Source organism: Anguilla rostrata, chromosome 18 (assembly GCF_018555375.3).
Source record: "Anguilla rostrata isolate EN2019 chromosome 18, ASM1855537v3, whole genome shotgun sequence".
Classification (NCBI taxonomy): domain Eukaryota; kingdom Metazoa; phylum Chordata; class Actinopteri; order Anguilliformes; family Anguillidae; genus Anguilla; species Anguilla rostrata.
The window spans coordinates 14,359,080-14,386,812 of NC_057950.1; the positions used below are offsets into that span (position 1 = coordinate 14,359,080).

A 27,733-nucleotide genomic window follows, 5' to 3' on the forward strand; every position below is an offset into this window, starting at 1 on the left:
AATTTCCATTCATACAGTAACAATATATAAATAATCATATCATCACAACATATTTCTATCTCTATTATGTCATCGCCCAGTTCATTGTTCATGCCTTACTGGTATGACATCATCTAATCTATGTACATTTGGAGGTCCCACACAATGGTATCACTCACTATGCTATCCATACAAAGACATTAGATAAGCTTTCAGATATACTGTGACTCTCTCTTCTTGTGTGTACAACAGTACAAACATGAACAGGCGAGGCCTCCATCATCACACTGTCCGATCCCAAACTTAATTATAAAACCCTCAAAGAGAGACTGATTAGAGGGTACAGGTTGAATCAAAATAAAATAGCCCACTGGGAGAGTTTTATGTAGATGCCTAAAATGCATCCCTTACTGGTGATAAATTAGCTATTAAAAACACCAAATAAAATGTCCAAAGCCCATTACTAAGCCGGTACTGTACGGGTTGATATATTGTATAATGGCAATTCATTTACATGTGTAAAATACTTCTCTGTAAAAAAGACTTCATTTAATTAATTTGTGTTTAATTACTTTGCAAATTCAGCACTAATGATTAGGAAAATATTTTATCTTGCATATGATGAAACCATAACAGTGAGTAATTATTGTTTGTTAGATGTACAAATGATGACCAATTTTGACAGCCAGGGGAACAGTGATTTCGTTCTCCTTAGCATACTGATTGTTTTCTCTCTCACACATCTCTTAATGATTCTTTGCTGTTCATTTACCAGTAATGGCAGTCAGGCCCATGAATGTCTTCCCAGTGGCTGGTACTGTGATCTCAGAAACAGGCCCCTTCCAGCAGAAATCAATCTCTGAGTTCTGGGAAGGTTTAGAATCCACTGCATACAATTCGGATTATGGCATCTGTATGAATTTAGAACTTCATTTGTACTGTTTGTAATGGTGTGTGTGCCCTGCGATTGACTGGTGACCTGTACAGGGTGTGTTCCTGCCTCTCACCCAGTGCATTCTGGGATGGGCTCTGGCACCTCCCACGACCCTGACCAGGAGTAAGCTGGTATAGATAATGAATGGATGGATCTTTACTGTCAGTACTGTGCTGAGATCTTTGACTGCATACTTTAACTGTGTTTCAGTATTATAATCACAAATAAAAATTATTTGTGAGTTTTGTATCCAATGGGGTAAATATTCCCCTATGTGAATTGTGGTGTAGATCAATTGTTCTGGTAGTTTACTTGCGTTCAGAGGACTGTAAGAATCAAATACCAAGTAGCCGTTACTGTATATCTTGGGGTAAAAAAATAGGATGTGTTTGCCACAGTAAAACTTTTTTTTAAATCACTGCATATTTGTTGATTGTATAATATGATAGTTGTAATTGATAGACTTGATAGATGCGATGTTTTCATGAATGATTGTCTTAGGCTTTTTCCACAACTTTAAATGCACAGTTCTTATCAGCTGGAAGGCATTACCTTGTCTATTATCTGCAACAGTGGGAGATGTCCTCTTTCAAAAAATTTGAGTGCCAGAACCCCCAAACTCGATGGTGTTCTGAGTCCCTTCTAAAGTCACCCATTGATTACCAAAGAAAGACAGATATTGGCTGTCCTCTTGAAAAATATATTATTCTTTCTCTCTCGCTTTTGCACCATCTCTGTGTGAGCACTCTGTCCAGGTGGGGTGTATGTACGGATGTGTGTGTTTAGGCATACTTTTGAGTAATACAAATCCTGTTTGAAATGGTCTATTTTTGTTCAGCTTGGGACTGACTAAGCTTTTTTATTGGGGTCAACTATTCTTACTTTCGTTATGTACAGATTTGTGGGAAAACTAAATAATAAAAATACAAACTGAAACTGGAAAATGTTTCCCCACCTTATTGTTTTAAAATTTGCACTGCAAAAATTGTGTAAATACATATTTTTGGCAATTCTGTTTTAATGTGAAATTATTTTCTATATCATTCAACATTATATACTGCTGCCATTGTTTTAAAAGAGTGTTTGAAAGATATTTTAATCACGATGAGATTTTCTGGTGAAATAAAATAAAATGAAGCCTTGCAGTATTATTGCGCAGGGTAGCTACCTCACAGATTTGAAACAAGTGACGAAGGCTATTTGTGACTCAGACTGTGGTGGGTTCAACTCGTGGGTGTGTTAAAGAGTATTAGCGCAATCCTTCACATTGAATATCATCCAGCATGGTCTAAAGTCCAAACACACAGTTCTTGCCGTTTTTGGTAAAGGGTTTGATTGGTTTCATGCTTTCTTGCTTCTACATATGAGAAACTGTACATAAGAAACCTTTTTGAACTTTTAACAGTTTCATCAGAAACTTGTCTGACTGAATATATGTATATTGACATTGTGACACAAGTTTCACTTTAAGGTTGTGCACAATGCGCACTATCGCCCGCCCAGCCTTGAGCATAGTTTTATTAGTGCCGTTCAGATTTAGTTCCAAGCGTTTGGCTGATATACCTGATGCAATACCAGCTCCCGTGTTTAGGTCATTGAAAATAATTTTGATGGCAGCTCACATTTCACTCCATGTGAACTAATAATTTAATTATTTTTTGGCTGACAATGCTGTAATTGTTATTATAAAAATTAGGCATTTTAATTTGAAATTGCCACACCCTATCAAAAACAAATGTTTGTATTTCTTTAAGGGTTCGAATACGTAGGATTCAGGATACGAGGTTGTACTCATGGAAGACCAATGGGGAGAGAGTATGCTCGAACAAGGGCAAATCACGTGTCCAATCACAAACGAGTTTGTTAGATAACGGTGAAATAACGATTTCGCGTTGGTTCACTTCTGGAAAAAACTGGAAAGAGCATCTTTAAAATTCTGTACTGATATAGCTGTAGCGAAAAGCGTACATTGAAATGGACGCGGCTACTGATTCAGGCAATGCGAACTGTTCGGAAAATGAGGATGTACGGTTCTGCGCTGCGGTTAAAATTCCTGAAAGACTGTTGAAGAGGGACCTGGAGAGACAAGAAGCAGTGGAGCGGCGCAAAGAGGAGAAAGAAAGCCAGGCCGTCACGGAGGAGAAAGGCGATTTCTTCTCCAGGACATTCAACTCTGAAAAGGCGGAAATTCAAGATCTTCTGTCTGGTTGTTTAGAATTGGATCGCGACAAAGCTTCTGAAATTTTAGAGGAGGTGACACTTAAAATACAGCAGCTTCAAAAGTTCCTAAATGACAGCGTAGTTTTCCTGCCCCAGTATGAATTGAGGCAAGCACAGGCTTCGCTACAGACGCTGCAGAGCACGTTAGCTGAGAAAAGAGACCAGGTTCTGCCTAAGAAGAAATTTGCCTTCCGATCACGAGTTACAGCAACACACAAAGCTCAGGACATTCCGGTTTCTACGCCCAGTTCTCAATGTTCCAAGTCAGAGAGTGATCGTCAGAGCATCGAAAGCGGTGGCCCTAATGTTGGTGGAAACATTAGCGCACAGCAGTGTGGGTTGGCTAACGCTGACTCACAGGTTTTGACCATGGGAGCGGAGGAGATCCGACAGCGGGACGTGCTGCTGACCCACTTGTCGAATTGCAAAGTGAGACTTCTCGGGACCCCGAGCACCCTGCACATCAAACACATCCGTAACTCGGAGATCCTGTGTGGGCCAGTGTCTAGTTCTATCTTTGTTGATAATGTCTCGGGCTGTACCTTTGCATTCCCCTGTCAGCAATTGAGAACACATCACACGACCGACACTCAGGTGTATCTGCACGTCACCAGCCGGGCCATCATCGAAGATTGCAGTGGCGTGAGCTTCGCTCCGTTCAATTGGAGTTACCCCGGAATCGACGCTGACTTCGAGGTGTCCGGGCTGGACAGGGGAAGAAACAACTGGACTCTTGTGGACGACTTTAACTGGCTGGCCGCTGACACACCATCACCGAACTGGACACTTATTCCCGAATCAGAGAGGAGATCCGACTGGGACTAAGAGATTAAGATGAAAGCAAAGGGATCCTAATTGAAAGTAAATTGAGATTATTTAAGAATATATTTCACTCCTTAAAAATGTCTTCTATTTCACTGTATGTACCAAAAAAAAAAAAAAAAACTGAAATTGAACTATACCTTCAACACCCCCTCTCGTGTACCCGCAAATGCCTTCTTATAACGTCAGATTCCGCGAGGAAAAAGACTGTCAATGTTCTGGTGTTCAAGTTTCAAACACCAAGTAATAAATAACTGACCCAAATATTTGTTGTGCCTGACAGACAAAAACCCATTCTTAATAAGCATTTATAAATTCACTGTAAACATAGATGGCATTTGACCACAGTAATTAAACAATGTATCACAGCCTGAACCCACAATTTAATAAACGCAAATTGTACAACCAATTTATTCTCTGTATTCGACTATATGATATTACAGCTTGGTTTAGCATGTCAGTTCACTCATATAACATGTACTCAAGTATTGTAATTGTAATGGCTGTTGCATTTTGGTAAAATAAAGTATATGTACAATAGGCCCCTTGTTTGGATGCTCAGTATTGCATGACCTTGTTGAGTTAAAAAATGACATTGTTAAATGTTTCCTTTTAAGAGACAACCAAGTACGGCATGAAAATCTTAGGAAGAAAATGCGAAGTGACTACTTTTCTACCTTTGGCAGTTATCTTTTAATCCATAGGTGGTCAACTGGCTACCTGAATTCTCAATGGTTATGAGGAATGGAAAATACAGTTTAAACATTTAGCAGTTAAAACAAAACAAATTAATATATGTGTTCCAAGTTGCACATTCACAATTTTTGCACTGTGTTATGATTAAGTTTCAATGATTAATGGACTAGAATATATACCTACATTTTTGCTTTTGGTGCATTAAAACAGTTTTTCCAAAAGTATTCAATTAGTTGTGAACCCTATCATTCATTATGGGGAGTAAATGGAGATTATCCATCTCATAGTACTTTGTCATTAATTCTGCAGTTGCTTTAGAGTTAGGGTTAGGCCAAATCTGGTTGTCCCGTCTAAAGACAAGTTGTAATTTCCACCCTTGAAAAATACTAACACAAGAGCTGCCTCCAAACACTCACACACACAATTATGTGTAATACTCCATACATACAGTGCCCTCCAAATGTATGGTCACTAGACAAATTTATTATGTTTGCTATATGGTTAAGGCATCCGGATTTGAGATTGAAAAGATAAATATGAATCAAAATTATAGACAATCAGCTTTTATTTTGTGGTATTTGCATGGGTAAGTTTTACCATTTTACAGAAACACCTGTTTTTGTTTTGAGCCCCCCATTGTTGCACTGTATGTGTAACAAGCACGGAACCGTCCAGACCCACGGCACAATTCACTTTCGCATTTTAGCTGGTACCACCTGTGCGTGCGTCCTACTAAACGAAGCACCACCTGCGCATGCGTCCCACAAAACGTCCCTCAAAGGTCGTCCGTAAGTGAGTGACCACAATTTGCCATGCATAACCCACGGCAGCAGTTCCTGCGTGCCGTGGGGAAAAGACAAACAGCCCTGAAACAATAAAATACACTAAAACTACAGAACTATAAGCGTGTTTAACCCCATGGTCCATAATCTGAATGTAATTCATGTGGAGTATTGAAATTGCAGATGAAATGTAATGTGAGCTTGTAAATTGGTAATCCAGGTCAGTGTTAAGACATCTCATTTGAATTCACTGTCATCAACATTCCATTTTGCAAAGTTGTTCCCCTTGGAGTGTGAGATATCTTAACTTTTTTGTCAGTTTTATTCTTACAATACTGCAAAATGCTTACTTCCTTTTCTCACTCCAAAACTACAGCAAGACTGGCTAAAGTGCTTTCACTGATCATAGGAATTGGGACTAAAGGAGTGAAATATATTATCAAAACTTAATTTAGCGAGTAATGTTGGCAACCTAGAGCTTTAACTGTGCATAGCACTGTTGTGTTTCAGGCTAAATTTTTGAGGATAATCTGTAAACTGATTTGGCTGCACTGGCTTTTCCATGCCTAGATTTCAATTATATCTGTTTTCTACATATTCTCCCACCCCGGGGTAAACTTTAAAGAGCCAAGGGTCAGACCAGAATTGGTTTTGTTCACTGGGTAGAGTAGAGTGGAATATCTTTGGTAGATGAAATGAAAAAGGGTGAAGCCAAATATCACCATCCACCTTAATTATAGGTACTCCAACCTCACCAGATAAATTGTTCAGGGCTGAATGAGGGTGTGCAAATGGTCAATGGGAGATGAAGAGTTTAGGGAGGAGTGGGAATTAGCGGTATCACCACTCTACTCTAGTATATAATGGGTCCCCTCCATTTATTTTTTTTCTTCTCTCTACCTGCCACTGTCTTGACGTGTGAACAGAATATGTGGCCTTAAGTCCATCTTCAGGAACCCTTTACCTGGCCAGTTCAGCACAAGGAGTTTGACACTGAAGCACCAAACCAATTACACAGTAAGACAGGAGATTAGAGGCAGGGATTTTCCTCAAATGGGATCAGGCCGATTAGCGGGTTTAGGATGACGTACTGCAACTTCGATTTGATCGCTCAGATCGGCAGCAAGCCGCCTCCCTTTGCAGGAAAAGAACCAGAAGAAAATGGTTGTGTAGCCTGCGATCCCATCTGTTTGTGCTAATTTATGTGGAAAAAAATTATCTTTTTTGGTGACCAAGGCCCCAGTCACCTACACTATGGGTTTTCCTGACATTTGGGTGGTCAGAATGGGTGTGAAGAGGAAGACCCTCACAAAAGTACCTTCTGCAGCTCCCTTCGGGAACGGATTACAAATTTTTGTCTGAGGTTCTCTTTTTGTGCCGTTGCTTTTTTAAAAATTGTTTCTGAAAAAAAAAAAAACGAACAGATATTTATTTACTTTGAACTGTAAATCTCTTTCTTATTTTGTGTGTGATTTGGGCAGGAGACATTTGGAGCAAAAATGGTGCTCATGAAAGTGAAATTCGACCTGAAGAAGCGGGTGAAGCTAGCCCAGGGGCTGTGGCTCATGTACTGGCTAGCCGTGATGGCTGGCGTGCTGATCTTCAGCATGGGGCTCTTCTTCAAGATCGAGCTGCGCAAGCGGAGCGAGATGATGGACAATAACGAGAGCCACTTTGTCCCCAACCTGCTGATCCTGGTGGGTCTGCTGGCCTGCGGGGTCAACGCCTTCGGCGGGAAGGTCTGCCACGACTCCCTGGATGCCACCAAGTTCGGCAAATGGAAGCCCATGATCAAGCACTTCCTGTGTGGCTGCATCCTCTTCAACGTGCTCCTCTTCATCACGGCGCTCCTCTGCTTCTGCCTGCGCCTGTCGCTCCAGTCCACGCTGGCCGAGGGGCTGAAGAATGGCATGAAGTACTACAAGGACACGGACACGCCCGGGCGCTGCTTCATGAAGAAGACCCTGGACATGATGCAGATCGAGTTCCGCTGCTGCGGGAACAACAACTACAAGGACTGGTTTGAGATCCAGTGGATCAGCAACCGCTACCTGGACTTCAGCTCCAGTGAGGTGAAAGAGTGAGTATTCCCTGTCCTCTTGTAGTCTCTTCTGATGCAGGCATACCTATGGAGTGAAAATTGTGTCCAGGTAAAAGGCAAACCGCAGCACAGGAAAGCAGCTCCAAGAACAGCACTGGTTCAGTCACGTATTGCCTAGGTCCTGATCCAAACTTGGGTTTAGTACCAAAACCCTTTTACTTTACAATAGAAACAGAGGATGGCCATGACATAATGCAAAGTATTGTGGGACAAAGGGCATGTGTGAGATATATGTAGAGCTGTTAACTGTTCATAGAATTAACTACAGATTATTAATAACACACTCATGAATAGAGGTATGTCAGTATGGCTTGAATTGAACAATCTGGCTCAAATTGGAGAGTCAAACCTGATGTCCTCCCCATTCTATGCCTATGGTTGCAAGGGTAATGGGGGTTTTACATGAGAAGTCAAATGTGAGGGCTTGAAGGCAAGAGAATATGAGTATCAGAAGGTTGACTGGTGTTAGGAAATACTGGGCTTTCGGATCGCAATAAGTTTGTAAGTGACAACAGCAAACTGTAATAATGTTTGTATCTGCTCAGTCTCTTGATACCTATGAACCATGTTTACAGGAGCCTACTTGAACATGTGAGTCAATATCTTGACCTACATTTGGATAATTGTTCATCGTTTAGGCTATTTAAGTAAATCTCAGATTAATTATCTTTTACATTAACAATATACAACTATAGAAAAGTGGAGAGGTTGTTGGTAGGTCACGTGGAACGGAGGGCAGTGCACTGTAATTGGGTTATGAGGCAGTTGTTAGCTAGGGGAGGGGGTGGTGTAATTGGGTTGGGTGCAGTCCAGTATTATTGGGGTAGAGGGCTTGGGCAATGGAAGCCTTAGGGATAACAGTAGCAGTGCAAGTGAGCTGGGTGGTAACTGTTGGAAGAATCTGGTTCGTGAGCCAGGTTCTGATTAGTGGATAATCCTTCTGGATCTCATTTCCACGTCCTTGACAGCTTACTGTCTCCACCAATCATAACAAGACCTCAATGAGCTGCCAGTAATAGGCATTTGCCCTGAAGACACTGATAGCCGGAACGCTAATGTCCTTGTGACCACACAATCATTATGATTCAATAACAATGTAGTCTATGTATCTACTGACAGATACAAAATGTCACATTGTACTATTTAGAAAATTCTATGTTGGAAGTTGTTCCATAGTATTTCTGTGAATGGCCTGTATTTTTTCCTCATAATGACAGTTTGATAGATTCAGTGATCACCAAAATTAACTTGATGCAATGTGCATTTTAAGAGAAAAAAAAACTTGGAATTTTGAGTTACAGACAAATGTTGATTGAATCAAGGCCTGTGAATGTGTGTGTGTGTGTGTGTGGTCTTTGCATATGTGTGCATGTTCATCTTTGTGTGTCAATGTGCAGGAGTTCAAATTGAGGGGAATATGTGCGTGTATGAGAGTGCGAGAAAGAGGGAGTGAAAGAAAAGGGGCGGGGTTGGGGGGGTACAGGGGCGGATATTGATAATTCCAGAAGACAGAAGACCATGACCATCATCCGTGCCCCTGTCACTCTCACTCACGAGTGATCCTGTCAGGTGGATATTCCCATAAAACCGCATTAGCGCCGCCTGCCGCATTCCTGTCACTCATATAAGTCTCCCTAGCAACCTACCAGCCAGCTGTTACACCGAAGAGCCTATTAATGTAACCTATCCCCAAAATTTATAACAGCCACCCCACAAACACTATACGGGAAAATAGAAACAGAATTGTGTAGTTACTCTGCGGTGTAGCCAATCACAGGTGAGATAAGCGAGTTTGACCCTCACTGAAATTTGCAACCGGTGCAAGGTTTGTCATCCTCTTACGAGGCACTCCTCCCTTTGAGGTGAAGCGGACATTCTTCTAAAAAAACTGAAACCTGAAAATCACTACCACCACACATATGCGTCCAAAAAAACCACAATTGGATTTTGACGGAATTGTGCGTTGAACATTGTTTGTAGACGACTATGTTGTTCGCTTTGACTGCCTGTCTGGCCAAATGGGCCTCTGACATATTGGTTCCCTGACTTTAGCACCCTACAGACGTGTTCAGCATATTGGCATGTTCCGTGTTCTGAGCATTTGGGTACGTGTCTTCTGTGTGTCTCTCAGTCGTGTCTTGAGTAACGTGGAGGGGAAGTTCCTGATGGACGGAGTCCCGTTCAGCTGCTGTAACCCCAACTCCCCTCGGCCCTGCATCCAGTTCCAGCTCACCAACAACTCCGCCCACTATGACTACGACCACCACACCGAGGAGCTCAACATCTTCACGCGTGGTTGCCGAGATGCCCTGCTGTCCTACTATGGGGGCATGATGAACAGCATTGGGGCACTGGTGCTGCTTTTCACCGTCCTGCAGGTGAGAACCAAACAGGAAGCTGGGTGGGTCTCTCTTCACCTTTCATGATTCCACAATGATTCCTGAAGAGCTTGAGACCTCTGGAGGCCTATTAAAAAGCTTCTCAGATACAACTAATTAAGTGTTTATTTGATTGACACAGTTGAGAGCTGTTAAGTCTTTAATGGATTGACACAACCAAGAGCTAAAGACAACTTAGATAGTCACAGCTGCTCCTCATGTCCTAAGAGTCTGGACCAGATTGCTGACTGTCTCTGCGTTCCAGTTTCTGGATTGTACAGCATGACAGGAGCTGCTCTCTCAGTGAAATATGAGAACACCCAACGTCCAACCGAGCATACATGAAAGAGGGTGATGAGAATGACTACTGAATGCCAGGCTATGCGGAGATGTGTGGGCAGAGGCAGTATTGACCTCACAGGCAGTCCTCTGCAGGGCTGATATATGAATGGTTCTCTTAATGAGCCTCAAGCATTAGTGCTCCTCTCCTGGGCATCCTTCCTTTTCACCGTTGAAAAGAACCTCTGACCTCCTGGGCCTGAGTCTGGGCTTCGCACTGAACTGTAAGAGCAGACTGTTAGTAACTGAGACTCAGAACACACCTTCCTTTTAGAAATACAGAGCTCCATATAAGGTAATTCTGCTGCCCCCTACAGTCTGCTGTGGTCGCTGTGCTGTAAGGAAGAGATCGGCAACCAACATAAACCCCCTAAGAAAGATATGGGGTAAAGGGTGAGGGGCACCAAGGAGTGGGTAATAGAAGACCATGGGTCCAGGTGGGGTTGGCAGTGGTTAGTTTGGGGGGCCATGCACTTTAACTTTGCGTCTTAATGCAATACTGGAACAAATGACACATGCTGAAGCTGTGCCACTTCCCCGTCTGGCACTAGGGATCCAAACAGACACACATCTGACTCTTGATATGGTGGTCGTTGTGTCAGCGATGTCACGGCTCTAAAACTTTACCTTCCCATCGCACACAGACAATTTGCCCCTTTATATGAGAGATTTGGGCAATGCAAACCCTCACACAGTCACACGTTCATATCAAAGAGTGGGCAGGAGTCACACACTCACCGCTTCTGAACACATGAAGGTCAGATTGGGGTTTGGTCTGAACCTTCTGCTAAAACCAACCAATGAAAGTGCTATTAGGGCCTCTTAAGTTTAATTTGTGCTGATTACAGCAGACACATCAGCTAATGAAACCTTCATCCTGAAATAGTTTGGCTGATGCAAGTGCAGCATTGATGTGACACACGGTAATCAGAGCATGCCCAGGCTCCAAGGATCACCATTTCCCTGAGGAGTTAATCTTCACAAGAACGGACATCTGACAAACAGGATCTTTAAACAGTGTTACGGAATGGGATTCTAGTGACTCTGTACCAGGCATTGAGACTGGGGACCAAGGTGTTGATGGCTGAATCTACTGAGAGATATGACTTATTGAAACAACAGTCCTGTTTCTGATTGTAGTTGAAGAGCGATTAGGATTACGTTAAGGGAATGTTAAATTCAGAGAATGTATGCAGCAACCAATGACACTTAGCAGTCAATAGTTTTGAGGTTCCTAAAACTGGGAGAGATTTGTAGAGAACAAAGAAATGAGATGTTAGAGCTAAATGGCATTTGTGAAGTTCTTACTCAAGCATAGCAGTGACAGTCGTGCTGTTAGTACAAAACTCTAGTGGAAGTGAAAATTCGACATAGTAATTTATCTAGGAAATGTACAGGTTCATTCATGAATACAGGCTTGTCAGCATGTCAAACCCTACTAATGGGAACTGTTCCATAATGCCATGAGCTGAGAGGCTTGTCTAGAAGGGGCTGGTCAAAGCATCAATGCGGTCAGTAATGCAGTTTATTCCTCTGGCCTCCAGGTGGCAGTAACAGTGGGGTTGAAGTACCTGGGCACAGCACTGGAAACCATTTCAAACCCTGAAGACCCGGAGTGTGAGAGTGAGGGCTGGCTGCTGGAGAAGAGCGTGAAGGAGACCCTCAAAGGCTACATGGAGAAAATCAAATTACTCTCGGGCAAGGTGGAGGATGGGGCAGGGGGGGAGGCGCAGGGCGTTGCCACGGTGAGCTGAGTGGGTCCCACCCACTTTGATTGAGACCACTCCCTCCCATAGGAGAAAAAGAGAGAGCAAAATCCTCTCCCACACCACTCCAACTATCAACAGTGAATAAAAATACTTCACATGGAAAACAAAGAACAACCAAACATATGAGAAAACATTCATCCATACAACTGTATATATACTGACATAATTTTTAAAAGTATATTTCTCAAAAAAGCCCAGCTCTTAGAAATTTGTACATGTTAAGCTTTTCATATGAAAATAATCCCCCAGCCTCCCCTTTGCCACACCCCCTGCTTTGCATAATAGGGTTGTATATAACAGTACAAACCTAATAACACCCCATCCTTTTATTTTGTTAAAAATGTTTTCCTTCTACTTTTATACAAAAAAGTCTTTATCCTATTATATCTTTTTATAAGTTGGATATATAACCCGATGGATACACAAGCCATGCTCCATGAGTGTATGTGTGTGTGAGATGAAGAAAATGCATAGTAAAGGACCTTACTGACCTTTCACTGTTGGGCATTGATCAGAACAGGGGGATGGTGACACTGATGTTTTAACGAGGTATCCAAGGTGCGTCCTCAGGTCCAAATGACCGAAAGTCCCAGGCTAATTCCTTTTGGACAGAGGCTAGGAATGCTGAGGGTGACTTACCTACGATCTGAGGCAGCTGTCGAACCAGAGTTCTCACTGTCTCCCAGTAGCCACAGATTCCGTGACCCTGTGCGGATTGACATCTCAGCCAGTCCCAGGAGCGGGCGGAAACGTCGAGCTTTCGCACACATCTCTGTACACTTCAAAACACGTGCTCTTCTCACACACACATACACATGGCGTGGTGCTGTCATCGGGTTATGCATCTGCTGGATGTAAGAGGCAGGTTAACACAGCGTGTGTGCAGCCTTAAGGGGCTGCTGTCAGACTGGCGTTCAGCTGTGTTCTGGGGACGGGCTAAAAGTTGAGTTTACAGAGAGGTAGTTTAACCATCACCCCGGCACGAGTACGTAGATGCTAACAGTTTAATTTTCCAGATTGTGTGAAAAATAAACAGAAGATTGTAATGTTGCTAAAACTTAAAATAAGTTATAATGTCCTGTATGACTTTTTCTCCTTACTTCCACTGTAATTTTGACAGGTAAACCCTTGTCTGTAAATTTTGACTTTGGTTGAACAGTAATGTCGGTTTTGTGGGCCAGGTGGAGCTGACAGCCTCTCCACCTTGTAAGATAAGCAATGTATAAAGGGATCCCCGAGCACACATCCTGTCTTGCATGACCAGAGCGAGTTCGCTGTTAGCATGTCAGCTGCTTCTGCATAGGCTCCATATTAATAGCATCGTTTGTCAATAAAGCAACACAAGACGGCACTCCTGTAAAAAACAAATTTAATCAGAAGTAATTCCAGTTTGACAGGCTGCACGGTGGAGCACTATGTGACACCACCACCCCTCGTCCTCACCTTGTTCCGCTTTTATAAATGTGGGGGCTCCCAGAATGCATGTGGAGCGAGACCCCTATCCAAGGGTGACCCGGAGGGGTGTGTTGAGGGCTGGGGAGGAAGACGTTGGTATTGGCAGCTACACTTCCACGGGACCAGTGGGGTGAGAGCTAACCGAATCCTCCATTTCACACCCTTCGCACCCGAAGCAGGGCGGTGCCACGTGCCTGCCAGGGGTCATCAAGGGGCGAGGGGCGGGGCTACTGGTTCACATGCCCTTTGGCACTCCTGTGCATTCTCACCAAGCCAGCAATCAGAGTTGCTTCCTAATAACAAAGGGCTGAGACTATTGAGAAACTGTTATTGTACTTATAAAAAAAAAAAAAAAACTATGTAAACTATTTGTTAATATAGATTATTTTTTTCTAATGTCATAGCTAATCTTTAAAAAAAAAAATGTAAATAGTTCACAATTTCAGCAACAAGTTGGTTTGTGTGTCTGGTGTAGATGGTCTCCTTGTATATCTGAATAAAGGTTTAGTCATGTGTGATGTCTACTCTAGAACTGTGGTCTTTTTAAGCGGGCGGTGAAGACGCTAACCAGTAGACAGGCTGTGATGCCTTGCCCGTTTTCCAAGGCTTAAACAAAGCGGGGAGAGGTCTGGCATTCCACCAAAACTCAGCACGCAAAGCAAGACACCCCCAGGCAGTGTATCCAATATTTGGTAGGCCCACTTCGTAACGGTTTGCTGAACCTGGTGAAATCCCACAACAGAGGGCCTTTCCATCCGGTGGGAAGCGTAACACGGCAGGGCTGGGAGAGGCATGCAGAAGAGGGTAGGACCCCGCTCCCTCTCTCGCCCGATGCGACCAGTGAGCTTTACATGAGGAGTCCTCTCCCTGGCATATAGCATATAAACACGCATGTATGGTAAAAACACACCGGCTGCACTACTGCAGACCTCCAGCTGCATTTGTGGGCGTGTGCTTGCACTACGCGTTAAGATACAGCAGCCTTACAGCAGGAACAGGCTCCTGTGATTTTAATGCTGGTTTGGGCTGTGATTCGTAGTCTGAGCAGTAACGTGAAGTGTGAGTTTCTATTTTTATTTTTTATATTTTGTGTTTCAACTTCAAAACTAGCTGTAGCAATAGCACTGAGGAGTCGGTAAAGTCAGAGCAGCATACGGAGCAGTAGATGGTACATGAAGGTGGGCAGACTGTCCTGAAGACAAGTGAGACTTCCAAAAAAAAAGGTTCATTTGGAGAGTGCAGGAAAGCAAGGTGACAAACAGGAGCAGAAGGTACAAGGCCCAGGTAGAGGCTAAGGAGGACAGCCTGGAACATTCTGTGGCCCAAAGCACATAAACAGTGTCTGAGGAGATAAGCCTCGGGGATTAGCAGATTAGCCTCGGTCAGGTGACACACCTCAGCGCAGGTGAGGGTACATCCTGTGGAACCCTCGTTTATCACTTGTGTCACTAAATCCAGTGACAACAGAATCTTCCACACTGCAGAGCACCTGTTAAGAGTGCTGAAAGACTAAATCTATACGTACAGTGGAAATGACCGTACTCTGGCTATCTTTCACACGCACAATCCGTGACCGATACGGGTAAACATGCGGCATTGTCTCAGTACCCTGGACTCAAACTCGGAACTCGTCAGGTCTGAAGGTAACACTCATCCCCCACTCACCCAATAAAGGTCTTGGGACACGGGCAGCCATACTGTCCTGCTTGGCCGCTGGCCTAATCCTCTTTCATAGGTGACCCTGTGGGGCGTGCTGGCCACTGTGCTGAGGGGGTGGGGGGCACTGGGGACTGCTGCGCAAAGCAAGAGTTATTATGGGCTGCTGCGTAACCAGGTCACACACAGCTCAGCGCCCATATACATATATCCATGTATACATAGGCACACAGCATATATACAGATATATACACACCTATATATAGGCAGTGCGTGTGTGTATATATGCATACAAGCATGTACACACGGCATAACATGCCCAACAGACTTCTGAACCTCTTGGTTTTTAATGCATTTATTTAATTATTTGTTTTACAATATAGTACAATGTACCCATTTATACAAGAATTCACATATTAACAAGTCTGTTCATTACATGTGATGATAATGGATCCTCAATACTGGAAGCGTGCCACAGAAAGGTGGGGGGGGGGGGTTGTTACCAGAAAATATTTACTGGAAATCCTTCAGATACAGAGCTACAAATGAGTGTGGTGTGTGTATGTCTATCTGTGTGTATATGTGTGTGTGTGTCTGTGTGTCTCAGTGTGTGTGTGTGTGTGTGTGTGCACGTGTCTATGTGTTTGTTTCTCCGTGTATATGTGTGTTTATGTTTGTCTGAGTGTGCGTGTTTGTGTGTGTAAACTGTATTTGTATGTAAATACAATAAATGTATGTAAACAAATCTTTGTATTTGATGTTTTATCCTGGCTAGGCGCACTGTCCCCACAGCCTGAGGGACCCAAGGATAGAACCTTGTGTGTAAGCAGTGACATCACTGCAAGTAGCCAATTAAAGCACTGAGGGCTGACTACTATGGACACAAAACCAAAAACCAAAAGCCCAAAAAAATTCTAAATAGGATATAATGGGATATTTCTCTGCTTCCTGGAGCAGAAATCAGCATACATGCTAAGTCCACAAAATACAAAACAACAAGCAAACCAACAGGAGCACATTAAATTAATTCATGTTTCCAAACCAGACACCTCCCCCCCCACCCCTCGTTTCTGTGCGGGATATAAGAGTTCATTTAAATAACAAGTGTTATGAAACATAAAAAGAAACTACAAAAACGGCAAACGCCCAAATCTAAATACATTCAGGAAACACATGCACGCACGCACGCACGCGCACACGCACACGCACACGCACACGCACACACACACACACACCAAGTGGAAATGACTCGAAGATAAACATCCTTTCATTCAAGGCTGTCCATTATCAGAGTACTGTACATGAGGGAGCGGTTCCGGATGGGGGGTGGGGAGGGCAACCATCGCTTCAATCTCCCGAACCATACAAACACACACACACACACACCTCACAGAAAAAAGACATGCATCCGCCAGGTAGATGCAGATACAAAAGACACAATCACCCCATCTCTCTCAAACATGCATGCGCACTCACACACACACACACACACACAATCTCCAGGAGTCTTTACCTTGGCTTATTTTCACTGTCATGTATGTGGGGTTTCTTAAAGACATGCGGCTCACTGTTAAAGCGCAGTGTGTGTGTGTGTGTGTGTGTGCGTGTGTGTGCGTGTGTGTGCGTGTGTGTGTGGAGGAGGCAATCCTACACCAAGCTGGAGTCACCAGATACAAAACACTCTTCTGAGATCACAGTGTGGAGAAGTTCCTGCAGCCAGCAGGCACTACTGTCATTCCATCCAAATCAGGCTTCCACACACACACACAGAAAATTGTGCTTGCCCAAAAATCTCAGGTATCGTCTCATTTAAAACAGCGGTTAATAACTCAGAACTTAAGCCATCTATCCTAGAAATAACTTAAGTAATATATATACATATATATATATATATATATATATGAATAAAGAGAAATGAAATGGTATTGTTCAAAAGTGCTCTTCTGAGTATTCGTGTAGCATTGGAGCTGGTCACTTGCACAGCCCAATGCCTGTCTAAGTCCTTTATATGTTTAAATGAGGAAATAAAAAGAAATGCAATGCTGCATGAAATAATAGCAAAAAGAAAAAGTAAACTACATGCATTAATCCCCTCTCAGAAAGACGGGGAGGGGCACAGAGCTAGGGTCACATTGCCAAAAAACCACCTTCTGTCCCGTGTGTGGGATAACTAGTCTGAGAGCAAGACCATCCAAACACTGGCCAGGCCAGGGCTGCTGGGCGTGGCCTTAGGGCTGGGCCAGCGTGACATCACAAGTGCTGCCAGTCGATGCCCACCAGTGTCTGGTTGGCCTCCTGGGCGTGGCCGATCTCCTCTGTGATGCTGTGCTGGCGCCAGAGCTTCTGAATTTTCCGGTACCTCAGCCGACAGAGGCGAAGGGGATTCCCCCGTCTGAGAGAGAGAGAGAGGGGAAGAGTGTGTGCGTGAGACAGATGGAGAGATAGGGAGAGAGAGGCAGAGAGAAAAAGAGTGCACATGGGAGAGAGAGGGAGAGATACAGAGATAGGGAGAGAGATGGCTGAACACTGCAGTACACAGAGAGAAGCTTAACACTAGAATAAAGGAGAAAATGCTGAACCCTGCAAAACAGAGAACAGCTGAGCATGACAGAAATACACAGAACAGCTGAACACTACACAACTAAATCTACTGAAAATTGAGAACTGGCCAAACAGGAAGTGAGAGTAAGAGGGCGGATCCTACAGAAAACAGGAAGAGGAGCTAACCTGAGGCCCTGGTCAGTCTCGCCGTAGTCATCCAGATAAGGCGGGGCGTAGAAACAGCCTTTTGTCTTCCCAGCCAGGAACAGCACCTGACTCTCTCTGACCCTGGAGCAGCGACACACCCACGCACAGTCAGTCAATCACATGTGCAAGCACAACACGTACAACTACGCTGTGCCAAGCCAGGGGACTTCTGTTCACCAGTCACATGCCCAATATCACAATCACCTCGCCAAACATGGGACAGGGAAGACGGTGGATGGGTTTCTCGGACAGGGCAGGTTGTGAAAGGGTTTCTGGGATATGGGAGGTTGTGATAGCGTTTCTGGGATATGGGAGGTTGTGATAGCGTTTCTGGGATAGGGGAGGTGGTGGAGGGGTTTCTGGATTAGGGGAGGAGGTGGAGGGGTTGCTGGGATACGGGAGGTTGTGGTAGGGTTTCTGGGATATGAGGAAGCTAAGCCAGGCGAGGGTTACCTGAGGAAGATGCCGACTCCGGCTCCACAGGCGAAGGTGTGTGCGGTGCAGGCCCCCACGTCCTCACCCTCCAGCTCTGTCTGGCAGCAGTAGCTCTGGGAGCAGAGCATGGCGCCGCACACCAGGCACAGGGTGGGGGCGCGCGACTTATCCCCCCCGGACTTGGGGCACCTGGGCAGGGGCACAGGAGAGCACTCAGCACCTTCACGGCAACCGCACCAACACCAACCTGTCGCTGCCATCGACGCCAGCGCGATTTCACCTGTACAGTACACTACATTACAGAGCTATACAGAGGACTGAGGTCTGAGAGGCTCACGTGAAGCTGGAGGCCTGATTGATGAGGGCGCTGTAGTCGTCTGGCAGGTCGATCAAACGGTTGGACTCCCGGGGAAAGCTAGCGGTGGAGATAACAAAAAAAAAAAAAACCTGGTCAGTCCCCAACCAAAACAAAAATCTAAAAAAGAGCAAGCGCCCAGTGCAGCTCATCTACAGCCTGTGCAAGGCAGGTTTCTTTAGGAGCAACAGTGCTTAAGATTAACTTGATCTTACAAGTTGATGCTAACAAGGTTACACTGGCAATGGGCTGCTTGCCTCTTGTTTGGTTCAGGGATATTCAAAGACCTTGAGAAAGCTGCAGGTTTCTGGTTGTGTTCAGGGTCAAAGCCAGGGGGGTGGAGGGAAGAGAACTCACCTCACGAGAGGGCTGCTTCCTTGGAGGGACTCCCGCACACCTGGGTGTGAGCACCACCTGCAGGAGAGGGGGGACACAGTGCACACATTCAATAATACTACTCCTATAACAGACAGCAGTTTATTTTAGGCACTCCAATCTCAGTTGCGTGTGTTGCAGCCAGCATGGGGATTAGACTCAGGAGAGAGGATCCAGGGGCAGGGCTGGGACAGATAAAATAAAGTCGGGGAGCGGAGAGGAGGCGGGGCCAGGGACAGTTTGAGAAGAGGGGCACAGAAAGGACAGTGTAGTGTAATGGAATGGGGTTAGTCCCAGAGCACAGTGTAGTGTAATGGAATGGGGTTAGTCCCAGAGCACAGTGTAGTGTAATGGAATGGGGTTAGTCCCAGAGCACAGTGTAGTGTAATGGAATGGGGTTAGTCCCAGAGCACAGTGTAGTGTAATGGAATGGGGTTAGTCCCAGAGCACAGTGTAGTGTAATGGAATGGGGTTAGTCCCAGAGCACAGTGTAGTGTAATGGAATGGGGTTAGTCCCAGGGTACAGTGTAATGTAATGGAATGGGGTTAGTCCCAGGGTACAGTGTAATGTAATGGAATGGGGTTAGTCCCAGGGTACAGTGTAATGTAATGGAATGGGGGTTAGTCCCAGGGTACAGTGTCAATGTAATGGATAATGGGTTAGTCCGGCAGAGAAGAATACACACGTGTAGTGTAATGGAATGGGGTTAGTCCCAGGGTAAAGTGTAATGTAATGGAAAGGGGTTAGTCCCAGGGTACAGTGTAATGTAATGGAATGGAGTTGCAGAATAAGATGAGCACAGCGTAATGGAGCAGAAGGGGGTACCGTTGTAACAGTGGGTCCAGCAGGTCTCTGTGGTTCTGGTAGAGCGGTAGCAGGTTAGGGGGCAGGCAGAGATATACACACAGCTGCTCCAAATGATATGGACCCACAGCTACTAATACAGAGAGAGAGAGAGAATTAACACTTCAGAACTGTCAGAGGGTGACTGTGTGTGAGCGATTTCAATGTGTAAATGAGAGTGTCTGTCGAAACGTTCATTAACATGAATGAGTGCGTCACAGGAGTGGGTGGGAGTCCAAACGTGTGTGTGTATGCGAGTGTGCCTGCATGGTGAGTGTGTGTGGGCACGCGGGGACTCACCGCGCAGCTCCGGGGGTGTGGGCACCCCATTGAGGTGGTGGAAGAAGAGCGCGGCGGCCCTGAGGTAGGGCAGGATACCCGCCCTCACACAGTGCCACAGGTGCCAGCCCGAGCCCACCTCACGCAGGCCACTGCCAACAAGCACAAGGTGACTTACACACACGCCGGGTCCTGCTAAAACCCTGCTACGGTCACTGTGGGGACACTGCCACTCTTACCTGCCCAGGTGAGTCCTGAGAAGGTTATAGAGGTGGCACACTCCCTCCTCCACTTCATCGTCTACGCCCCCACTCTCCTGTTCCATGGTCGTTTCCGCTGTGGACACACACACACACACAAACCCCAAACAGTGATTAACAGTTCTTCCACAGTGCGCTTCTATGTCCAGCACTCAACGTGACGGCGCTCTCCCTCACCTGGCACGGACGTGAGCAGGATCTGGACGATGTGCGCCACGGTAACCAGGTGAAAGAGGTGCAGCTGGACCGCGTCCACACTGAGACCTGAGGAGTCCTGACAGTGAACAGAGCGGTAGGACAGGACCAGACTCACCTGAGACAAGGACAGGAAGAAAACGGAACACAGAGGGAAATAAAACAGTTACTACTGTAACACCACATATTTCAGGACATGTGTCATATTTGTACGCATGATAAAACGTGTTAAGAAAGTCAGGGATGATAACAGTATCTGATAACGAATAACAGCAGCTGGTCGTGAAAAGCCAAGCTGAGGGAATCACAACAGCAGCCACACTGGACCTGGAACACACGGGCGTTTCTGTGGAACTGGCGACCTCACCAGCAGGTGGAACATGTCCACATCCAGGATACTGGGAGAGCTCTCCACCTGCGGGTCTGGAACAAGCGCTGTGGGAACACAAGGCTCTGCATCAGCACACCGGCTCTTGTGTGCAGTGAAGCATACTTAACAGAACTTTCCCGGCTATGAGGCTCACCTGCTAACAGTCTGATGAAGTGGCCCTGCACAGAGGGCAGGGAGGAGGCCGTCCAGCAGGCTGACCCAAACCTGGCCAGAGACCTCAGGCAGTCCTCCTGCAGACACACAGGACCAACAGCACTCTAAGAGCTGCAGACACTTACAGAACAATAACTGACCTGTACACTAGGCCTACTGCTCAACCAACTCTTCTGCCTCTCCTTTCTCCTTCTCTCCATTCCTAATTCCTTTCTTCTCTCTCTATCAGTCTTCAATCAGCTCCATTCTTCTCTTTGATACCCTGCTCTATCCACATTCTCTACAGCCCTGTTCCCCACCCCCATTATAAGATACTTCCTGTTTGACTTATCCCCAAACAGGAAGTAATGTGGGCAAGGTTACCTGTCTGCAGGGCAAGCTCCCAAACAAAGGCTTCTCCTCATCCACCAGTAGTCGCTCTGAAACACACAGGAACATAATATAAGTAATAATTTACATAATTTAAGTGAGCAAATGTGAGTTTCCCAAGCAACAGATTCCTAGCAACTGGGGGGGGGGGTTAAGAGGGTTAAGCAGCGATTGATTGGACTGTGCGTGAAAAGGGTGGAGTAAGGGCTGAAACTCACCGATGGATTGGATGGTATAGGCACAGCTGCCCCAGCACATGATGGGGACTCGGGGGTCCTGCTCGTTGGGATGCACTTTAAGGCCAAATTTGTAGGTCGCTGTTCCGAACGTGGTCAGCATCTCCTTGATAGTGGCGGAATAAGGGTTTCTGCAGGACAGAGTTTGGAATAAACAACTCATGAGGGAGACCGTGTGAGACTGTATGAGACAGAGGGAGACTATGTGAGACAGAGGGAGACTGTGTGAGACTGTATGAGACTGAGGGAGACTGAGGGAGACTGAGGGAGACTGAGGGAGACTGAGGGAGACTGTGTGAGACTGTGTGAGACTGAGGGAGACTGAGGGAGACTGAGGGAGACTGAGGGAGACTGAGGGAGACTGAGGGAGACTGTGTGAGACTGTATGAGACAGAGGGAGACTGTATGAGACAGTGGGAGACTGTGTGAGACTGTATGAGACAGGGAGACTGTGAGATTGTGTGAGACTGAGGGAGACTGTGTGAGACAGAGGGAGACTGTGTGAGACTGAGGGAGACTGAGGGAGACTGAGGGAGACTGAGGGAGACTGAGGGAGACTGAGGGAGACTGAGGGAGACTGTGTGAGACTGAGGGAGACTGAGGGAGACTGAGGGAGACTGAGGGAGACTGTATGAGACTGTGTGAGACTGTATGAGACAGAGGGAGACTGTGTGAGACAGAGGGAGACTGTATGAGACTGTATGAGACAGAGGGAGACTGTATGAGACAGTGGGAGACTGTGTGAGACTGTATGAGACAGGGAGACTGTGAGATTGTGTGAGACTGAGGGAGACTGTGTGAGACTGTGTGAGACTGTGTGAGACTGTGTGAGACTGTGTGAGACTGTATGAGACAGAGGGAGACTGTGTGAGACAGTGGGAGACTGTGTGAGACTGTATGAGACAGGGAGACTGTGAGATTGTGTGAGACTGAGGGAGACTGTGTGAGACTGTGTGAGACTGTGTGAGACTGTATGAGACTGTATGAGACAGAGGGAGACTGTGTGAGACAGAGGAAGACTATGTGAGACAGAGGGAGACTGTGTGAGACAGAGGAAGACTATGTGAGACAGAGGGAGACTGTGTGAGACAGAGGGAGACTATGTGAGACAGAGGGAGACTGTGTGAGACAGAGGGAGACTGTATGAGACAGAGGGAGACTGTGTGAGACAGAGGGAGACTGTGTGAGACAGAGGGAGACTGTATGAGACAGAGGGAGACTGTGTGAGACAGAGGGAGGCTGTGTGAGACTGTGTGAGACAGAGGGAGACTGTGTGAGACAGAGGGAGACTGTGTGAGACAGAGAAAGACTGTGTAACAGTGAGTAGTGCCCTATCCAGGCTCACTAGGGAGGACTCACTTAGGAGTCTGGTCAGGTCTGAAGCCCTCTGGAAGAGCACAGTCCTCCAGCTGCTCACCGTCCTCTACAGCTCCAGGACCTGAAAGCAGAAGCATTACCACCAGGGTGCACACATAGAAACGCTTATGCGCTCACTTGAACGTACACACACACACACACACACACACACACACACACACACTCCTGACAAAAGAAGTGCCTTTAGTTCTGATGTAGTTCCTTTTATTTAAGCTCAGATACTCACTGGTTGGCTTGAGTTTCCTGTGGGCAGAGTGGAGGGCTTTGACCTGCTGACCTACGGTCTTCAGCCACTGTCCCAGGCCTGGCTGCTCACAGCTAGAGGGAGGGAGGGGGAGAGAGAGAGAGAGCGAGAGAGGGGGGTTAGTGAACACTACTGCCCCCTGCTGTTCACCGAGAGATGCAACCGGCAGAACGGAAATTGTGGTACACAATACAGTCTCTGATACACTGAATGCCTACCTCAGTTATTTAAGATCAACAGGAACATTAATTCCTTATTATGGGTCTATAAGAAGCAAAATAATATCAATGCACCTCCATCACAAAACAATTTCACAACAAAAAACAACACACAAATCAGCCTTTCATTTAGCAGTTATAAGAAGGAATTGCGCACCACAACCTGCATATAAAAGCAGTTCTTAGCAACAGGATTAAGAAACAGAGTCTTAGCGGAGGTGACATTAATGCTTTCTGAAAAGCCGCAGGACCTGCATAAAGCGAGAGTGGTATTAGCTTTATCCACAGGGGAAAGGGCTGGTAGAGGGCTGGTAGGCTTTCTGGAACAGGATTACTGGGGTGTATCTGGGCAAATGCTGGCCAGAGGTTGCTGCAGGGTCGAGGGAGGATTACGCCATTACGCTAGGCCTTCACTGGGAACCGGGTGGGAAAGGCCGTGCTCTCCCCTCACTTGCAAAATATTCCAAATCCACGCTCACACATAGGTAGGCTTTATTTATTTTTTGTTCGTTTATTTTCGGTTGGTTTAGTTTTCATGCCTCAGAATGAACTATGATTAAACATGCCACTTCAGCAAATCTGCCCCTTTAACCACAGCTGGTTTCTGAAATGAATGTTTTTTTCAAGCAGACAGAAAAAAAACAAAACTCTAAACAGCCCTTTCGCATAATTCGTATTGATACGGATAATAGGAAAACTATGGGAAAACACTTGACGACGTCGGGACACACTGATGGCTTTCTGGCAGCGGCGAGCCACACAGGGTTTCCCCTCAGCGCTGTACAGCTGGGCGCCATTCCCAGAATATTCCAGAAGGGCCAGTGTGCGTTCTGTTCCTGTCACAAGCCATTACCCTGGCATCGCTGGCCCTGTCAGTCCAACAGTGCGAGAGAATTACAGTGGCGCATGTACGGAATTACACTCAACTGAAACATGACAGCATCAGGCGCTCAGGAAGTCTTCAGCTACCAGCCATCATTTCATGAGTGCTTTTTATTATCGTATAAGTGTTTTCGTTTTTAAAAAGCCAAAGAAAAGAAGAGAATTACTGAAATTAAGGAATTAAGGACCAGGACTGACAGTGTTCTGGCATGGGGTTTTCAAACAGCAGAGAGAGGCCGAGGTCACGCGAAACCGAAACGCTGCGACACGCTGCGAGCGACTCGCTGATCTGACCCAATCACGGTGCGCCGCTGCGGAGAGGAAGGGTTCAGAAAGGCCAGAGACTGGCAGGGAGCGTAGCTCCGCCCATTTGAGGCGTGCGAAGCCTCCCTCCGCCAGTAGTTTTCAGGGTAAGGTGTGGGGTGTGGTTTTTTCGGGGTTACCTGCTGGGGCCCTTGGACAGGGGCAGGAGGGGGATGACCGTGTTGCTGAGGCACTCGCACAGGGGGCAGAGGAACTCGCCGTTCTCCACGTCGTAGCTGGTGTGCACGCGCAGCCGCTGCTGCCTCCGCTGCTCCTTGGCCTGCACCGCCTCAAAGTACCTGCAGACGCGCGACCAATCATCAACCTCAACGCCGTTTCTGAGAGAGCCACACGACTCATTTCAGTCCATTCTGCACCGATGTACCTGCCGTCCTCCTGTCTGAGTGTCTGTCTGTCTGTCTGTCTGTCCCTCTCCTACTGTTTCTGTGTTCTACAGCACAAGTGTCTAGCTGTCTCTCCATCCTCAGGTCTCTTTGTCCAACCATCTCTGCTCTCCAGCACGTATCAAAAGCGTTTCCCCCCCCCACAGTTCTGTCTGTCTGTCTGTCTGTCTCTCTCTCTCTCTCTGTCGGTCTGTCTGTCCGTCCGTCCCCAGTCATGCTCACCTCTGCCAGCAGTGGGAGTGCATGATGTGGCCGCAGCTGCCCGTGTGCGTCCCAAAGGACAGGTCAGGGTGCATGAAGAGCGGGTCGTAGTTCTCTGCAGCGTGAAGACATTACAGACACAGACAGGCGTAAGAGCCCACAGACCCGCCGCAGTGGAGACACAGACAGGCGTAAGACCCGCCGCAGTGGAGACGCAAACATCACGAGAAGCCCCGCGCACAGCGAAGGGAGCGAGCCGTGCAGAGCGCGGCGGCGCGGCGGAGGCCTGCTCACCCGGGTCGTGGGGGGGTCTCCGGCGGTTTTTGGCCATGACGGTGGAGCGCTGGACGAAGGCGGCCAGCACCATGGCGCGCCCGTCCGCGCGCACCTCCTGCTCCTCCTGGCACAGGATGCAGGTGACCATCTGACGCTTCTCGCTCACGCACGAGCGCCGCGGGCCCACGCACACCAGAGCCTCGTCAGGGGAGACGGGGCTGCGGGGGAGAGGACACACACACACCGCTCAGTCCAGACTACAGGGGGAGGACACACACACCGCTCAGTCCAGACTACAGGGGGAGGACACACACACCGCTCAATCCAGACTACAGGGGAGAGGACACACACACCGCTCAGTCCAGACTACAGGGGGAGGACACACACACCGCTCAATCCAGACTACAGGGGCGAGGACACACACACCACTCAATCCAGACTATCCAGGCTACAGGGGAGAGGACACAGACACCGCTCAGTCCAGACTACAGGGGAGAGGACACACACACCGCTCAGTCCAGACTACAGGGGCGAGGACACACACACCACTCAATCCAGGCTACAGGGGAGAGGACACACACACCGCTCAATCCAGACTACAGGGGCGAGGACACACACACCACTCAATCCAGGCTACAGGGGAGAGGACACACACACCGCTCAATCCAGACTATCCAGACTACAGGGGAGAGGACACACACACCGCTCAGTCCAGACTACAGGGGCGAGGACACACACACCACTCAATCCAGGCTACAGGGGAGAGGACACACACACCGCTCAATCCAGACTACAGGGGCGAGGACACACACACCACTCAATCCAGGCTACAGGGGAGAGGACACACACACCGCTCAATCCAGACTACAGGGGCGAGGACACACACACCACTCAATCCAGGCTACAGGGGAGAGGACACACACACCGCTCAATCCAGACTATCCAGACTACAGGGGAGAGGACACACACACCGCTCAGTCCAGGCTACAGGGGAGAGGACACACACACCGCTCAATCCAGGTTACAGGGGAGAGGACACACACACCGCTCAATCCAGACTATCCAGGCTACAGGGGGGAGGACACACACACCGCTCAATCCAGGCTACAGGGGCGAGGACACACACACCACTCAATCCAGACTATCCAGACTACAGGGGAGAGGACACAGACACCGCTCAATCCAGACTACAGGGGAGAGGACACAGACACCACTCAATCCAGACTATCCAGACTACAGGGGAGAGGACACAGACACCGCTCAGTCCAGACTATGCAGGCTACAGGGGAGAGGACACACACACCACTCAATCCAGACTATCCAGGCTACAGGGGCGAGGACACACACACCGCTCAGTCCAGGCCACAGGGGAGAGGACACACACACCGCTCAATCCAGGCTACGGGGGCAAGGACACACACACCACTCAATCCAGACTACAGGGGCGAGGACACACACACCACTCAATCCAGGCTACGGGGGCAAGGACACACACACCACTCAATCCAGGCTACAGGGGAGAGGACACACACACCACTCAATCCAGGCTACAGGGGAGAGGACACACACACCGCTCAATCCAGGCTGCGGGGGAGAGGACACACACACCGCTCAATCCAGACTATCCAGGCTACAGGGGAGAGGACACACACACACCGCTCAATCCAGACTATCCAGGCTACAGGGGGGAGGACACACACACCGCTCAATACAGACTATCCAGGCTACAGGGGAGAGGACAGACACACCGCTCAATGCAGGCCAGAGGGCTGAAGCAGTGTACGAGTACATAACTGAGACTGGCGGGGAGGTACCTGCGCACCAAGTGAGCATATAACCTGTGCAGCAGGTGTGCAGATACCTGAGCTGTAACTGAGCAGATGAACTGTGCAACAGGTGTGCGGGTACCTGTGCAGCAGGTATGTAGGTACTTGTGTTCCAGGTGTGTGGGTACCTGTACTACAGGTATGTGGGTACCTGTGCTGCAGGTGATGGTACCTATGCAACAGGTGTGCAGGTACCTGTCCTGCAAGGTGTGGGTACCTGTACTACAGGTA

General features: G+C 47.1%; 3 protein-coding genes across 7 annotated transcripts in view; 2 read left to right on the top strand and 1 right to left on the bottom strand.

The window, feature by feature from the left end:
• Positions 1-2,764: 2,764 nt before the first annotated feature.
• Positions 2,765-4,497, top strand: LOC135244711 (tubulin-specific chaperone C-like). Its single transcript, XM_064317218.1, has one exon. It carries the CDS (start codon positions 2,888-2,890, stop codon positions 3,956-3,958), a length of 1,071 nt encoding a protein of 356 aa, XP_064173288.1. The 5' UTR covers positions 2,765-2,887; the 3' UTR covers positions 3,959-4,497.
• Positions 4,498-6,541: 2,044 nt separating this feature from the next.
• On the top strand, positions 6,542-13,993 carry prph2b (peripherin 2b (retinal degeneration, slow)). Its single transcript, XM_064317219.1, has 3 exons — positions 6,542-7,513; positions 9,666-9,912; positions 11,796-13,993. The coding sequence occupies exons 1-3, from the start codon at positions 6,933-6,935 to the stop codon at positions 12,003-12,005; spliced, it is 1,038 nt and encodes a 345-aa protein (XP_064173289.1). The 5' UTR covers positions 6,542-6,932; the 3' UTR covers positions 12,006-13,993.
• A 1,477-nt stretch (positions 13,994-15,470) lies between these two features.
• ubr2 (ubiquitin protein ligase E3 component n-recognin 2) overlaps positions 15,471-27,733 on the bottom strand; it is a 34,182-nt gene continuing 21,919 nt past the window's right edge. For 3 of the 5 annotated variants that reach the window (XM_064317792.1, XM_064317789.1, XM_064317788.1), the window contains exons 30-47: positions 25,695-25,894; positions 25,422-25,515; positions 24,936-25,094; positions 23,375-23,466; positions 23,131-23,209; positions 21,754-21,902; positions 21,530-21,585; positions 21,147-21,243; positions 20,985-21,057; positions 20,605-20,735; positions 20,407-20,503; positions 20,189-20,319; positions 19,871-19,982; positions 19,027-19,083; positions 18,652-18,729; positions 18,333-18,503; positions 17,859-17,960; positions 15,471-17,523 (exon numbers count right to left, since the gene is read on the bottom strand). In XM_064317792.1, coding sequence (XP_064173862.1) covers positions 17,382-17,523; positions 17,859-17,960; positions 18,333-18,503; positions 18,652-18,729; positions 19,027-19,083; positions 19,871-19,982; positions 20,189-20,319; positions 20,407-20,503; positions 20,605-20,735; positions 20,985-21,057; positions 21,147-21,243; positions 21,530-21,585; positions 21,754-21,902; positions 23,131-23,209; positions 23,375-23,466; positions 24,936-25,094; positions 25,422-25,515; positions 25,695-25,894 — 2,020 coding nt within the window. In that variant the 3' untranslated portion in view covers positions 15,471-17,381. The remainder of the gene's footprint in view (positions 17,524-17,858; positions 17,961-18,332; positions 18,504-18,651; positions 18,730-19,026; positions 19,084-19,870; positions 19,983-20,188; positions 20,320-20,406; positions 20,504-20,604; positions 20,736-20,984; positions 21,058-21,146; positions 21,244-21,529; positions 21,586-21,753; positions 21,903-23,130; positions 23,210-23,374; positions 23,467-24,935; positions 25,095-25,421; positions 25,516-25,694; positions 25,895-27,733) is intronic. The other 2 variants (XM_064317793.1, XM_064317791.1) reach the window with 1 other exon arrangement.